Source organism: Apium graveolens, chromosome 10 (assembly GCF_009905375.1).
Source record: "Apium graveolens cultivar Ventura chromosome 10, ASM990537v1, whole genome shotgun sequence".
In the NCBI taxonomy this organism is placed as follows: Eukaryota; Viridiplantae; Streptophyta; class Magnoliopsida; order Apiales; family Apiaceae; genus Apium; species Apium graveolens.
In genome coordinates, this window is record NC_133656.1 from 73943989 (window position 1) to 73946843 (window position 2855).

Below are 2855 nucleotides of genomic sequence, written 5' to 3' on the forward strand. Positions count from 1 at the left end.
ATGGAAGTGTATGTGGATGACATGCTCGTGAAATCGAGAAGGGCGGAAGACCACGTCGCCGACTTAACTGAAATGTTCCATATCCTGAGAAAATATAGGATGAAACTAAACCCGCAGAAATGCATGTTCGGCATAGAGTCGGGAAAATTCTTGGGATTCATGGTCAATAACCAGGGAATTGAGGCCAACCCGGCAAAAATAAAAGCTCTGCTAGACATGAAATCTCCCACCAGTGTCAAACAGGTACAGAGTCTAACAGGAAGGATCGCGACCCTGAATCGATTTGTGTCAAAGTCGTCGGATAGGTGCAAAAAATTCTTCAAAGCAATCAAAGGGAGAGGGAAGGATTTTCTGTGAACCCCTGATTGTGAAGAAGCTTTTCTGAAAATCAAAGAACAACTGGGAAATCCGCCGATGTTGGCCAAGCCAGAAGACGGAGAAACATTAATTCTATATTTGGCGGGGTCAGAATATTCCGTCAGTGCCGTCTTGGTAAAGGAAGAAGCAAGCCACCAGTGGCCTGTATACTATGTAAGCAAAAGGTTGTTGGATGCAGAAACCAGATATACCAACATGGAAAAATTAGTGTACACTCTTTTTCTTGCGACACGAAAGCTAAGACCGTATTTTCAGGCTCACCGAATAGAAGTTCGCACCGCTTATCCGCTCAAATTTTACATAAACCCGAATCATTGGGAAGAATGTTAAAATGGGCCATAGAGCTAGGGCAATTCGATTTAGAATATTGTCCACGCACGGCAATCAAAGGACAAGCACTGGCCGATTTCGTACTTGAGTTTGATGAAGAAATTGATGATAAGGCCATAGTGCCGGCAGAACCAACCCCGCAAGAAAGTCATCCAGACGAAAAGAAGCAGGAACTCCCCCACCCGTGGTGGACATTACATGTGGACGGGGCCCTAAACAACAGCGGGTCCGGAGCCGGGATACTCTTGATCACTCCGGAGGGGCACCGCATGATAAGTGCTATCCATTTCAAGTTTTATGCTACCAACAATGATGTTGAGTATGAAGCCTTGATTAACGGTCTAAAGTTAGCTCTGGAGGTAAGGGCCGTGAATTTGATAGTTCAAAGTGATTCCGAATTAGTTGTCAATCAAGTCAACGGAGGATTCCAAGCCCGAGGACCGCGGACAGAGCTGTATATGAGATGTACAAAACGCCTACTGGGAAAATTTTCAAGTGCCAGACTGGAAAGCGTTCCGCGAGAAGAGAATAGTAATGCGGACGCTTTGGCCAAGATGGGTTCACAGATGGACAGCATCCAACTTGGACAAATCCCCTTGGGAATCCAGGAAGTTCCAAGTATCCCAGAGGTGGAGGTGTTTCAAACGCAAGAAATCCCAAAAGAAAACTGGATGACCCCCATCCATAACTATATTCAGTCAGGGGCTGTACCGGAGGATAAACTACAGGCTCGACGTCTTTGGTACCAAGCTGCAAAGTATATCGAGTATGACGGGGTACTATACAAGAGAGGATTTAACCAGCCACTGTTACGTTGTGTGGACAGGGAAGAAGGAAATTATATTCTCAGAGAGGTGCATGAAGGGATTTGTGGCAATCACTCGGGAGGTGGTTCCTTGGCATTGAAAGCGCTCAGACAAGGGTACTACTGGCCGACTATGAGGGAAGATGCTTTCAATTTTGTCGGGGCTTGTGATCGTTGCCAACGGTTCGCCAACTATTCCAACATCCCGACGTCCACCATTACCTCATTAACAAGTCCCTGGCCTTTCGCCATGTGGGGGATTGATCTCATTGGAGAGTTACCCAAAGCAAAGGGGGTGTGAAATACGCCGTGGTAGCTGTGGACTACTTCACCAAATGGGCAGAAGCCATGCCACTAGCCACGATCACGGCAAAGAAGATAAGAGATTTTGTGTTCAACTCCATAGTATGCAGGTTTGGTATCCCTTACAAGCTCATTTCAGACAATGGAAAACAATTTGATAGTAAGGAGTTAAGGAAGCTCTGCGAAGACTTAAAGATTAAAAAAGACTTCGCCGCGGTTTATCATCCACGGAGTAATGGTCAGACAGAAGCCATAAACAAAATCATAAAACATACCTTGAAGGCAAAGTTAGAAGAAAAGAAAGGGGATTGGCCAGAAGAAATGCCTATGGTCCTTTGGTCTTACAACACGACACCTAGGACGACCACAGGTGAAACCCCTTTTCTGCTGACCTACGGGTATGAGGCCATGGTTCCCGTGGAGGTAGGAGCAGGATCTCTACGGAGAGATGTATTCGTCGAGGAGAATGCAGAAGTTAACCAGAGGCTCCACTTGGATCTGTTAGATGAAGCCCGGGCAAATGCTCAATTGAAGCTCGCTGCATACCAACAGAGGGTCGCAAGGTATTTCAATAAAAAAGTAAAACCCATACCGTTCAAGGTTGGAGACCTCGTGTTGCGAAAGGTTATGCCTAACACTAAGATAGCTCAGCACGGGGTGCTTGGAGCTAATTGGGAAGGACCGTACAAAGTCAAAGCTATACTTTGGAAAGGGACCTATCGCTTAGAAGATCTAGATGGTAAACTTATTCCTCGAGCATGGAATGCAGAACATTTGCGGAAGTATTATCAGTAGGGTGTGGTTGTGCCCCCTTTGTTTCCTTGTTTTAATTCTTATGTAATAGGCTAGTAGCAAATAAATTCCTCCTAGCCTCGGGGGGTAGTACACATGACTGCGAACCTCGGAACTAGCAGAAGGAAGAAATTTTTTTCAAATAATTTCCCCATAGAGCATAGTAGCCATGGGACTGGTGTAATTTACCCACTAGAGCACATTATCAATAAAAGAGAAAAGTTACTTCAAAAGTTACTGTATTTGC

At 45.4% G+C, this 2855-nt stretch overlaps 1 protein-coding gene across 1 annotated transcript; it reads left to right on the forward strand.

The window, feature by feature from the left end:
• The first annotated feature begins 701 nt into the window (after positions 1-701).
• Positions 702-2611, forward strand: LOC141690667 (uncharacterized). The gene is made up of 2 exons (XM_074495446.1): positions 702-1521; positions 1806-2611. The coding sequence occupies exons 1-2, from the start codon at positions 702-704 to the stop codon at positions 2609-2611; spliced, it is 1626 nt and encodes a 541-aa protein (XP_074351547.1).
• Positions 2612-2855: the final 244 nt, after the last annotated feature.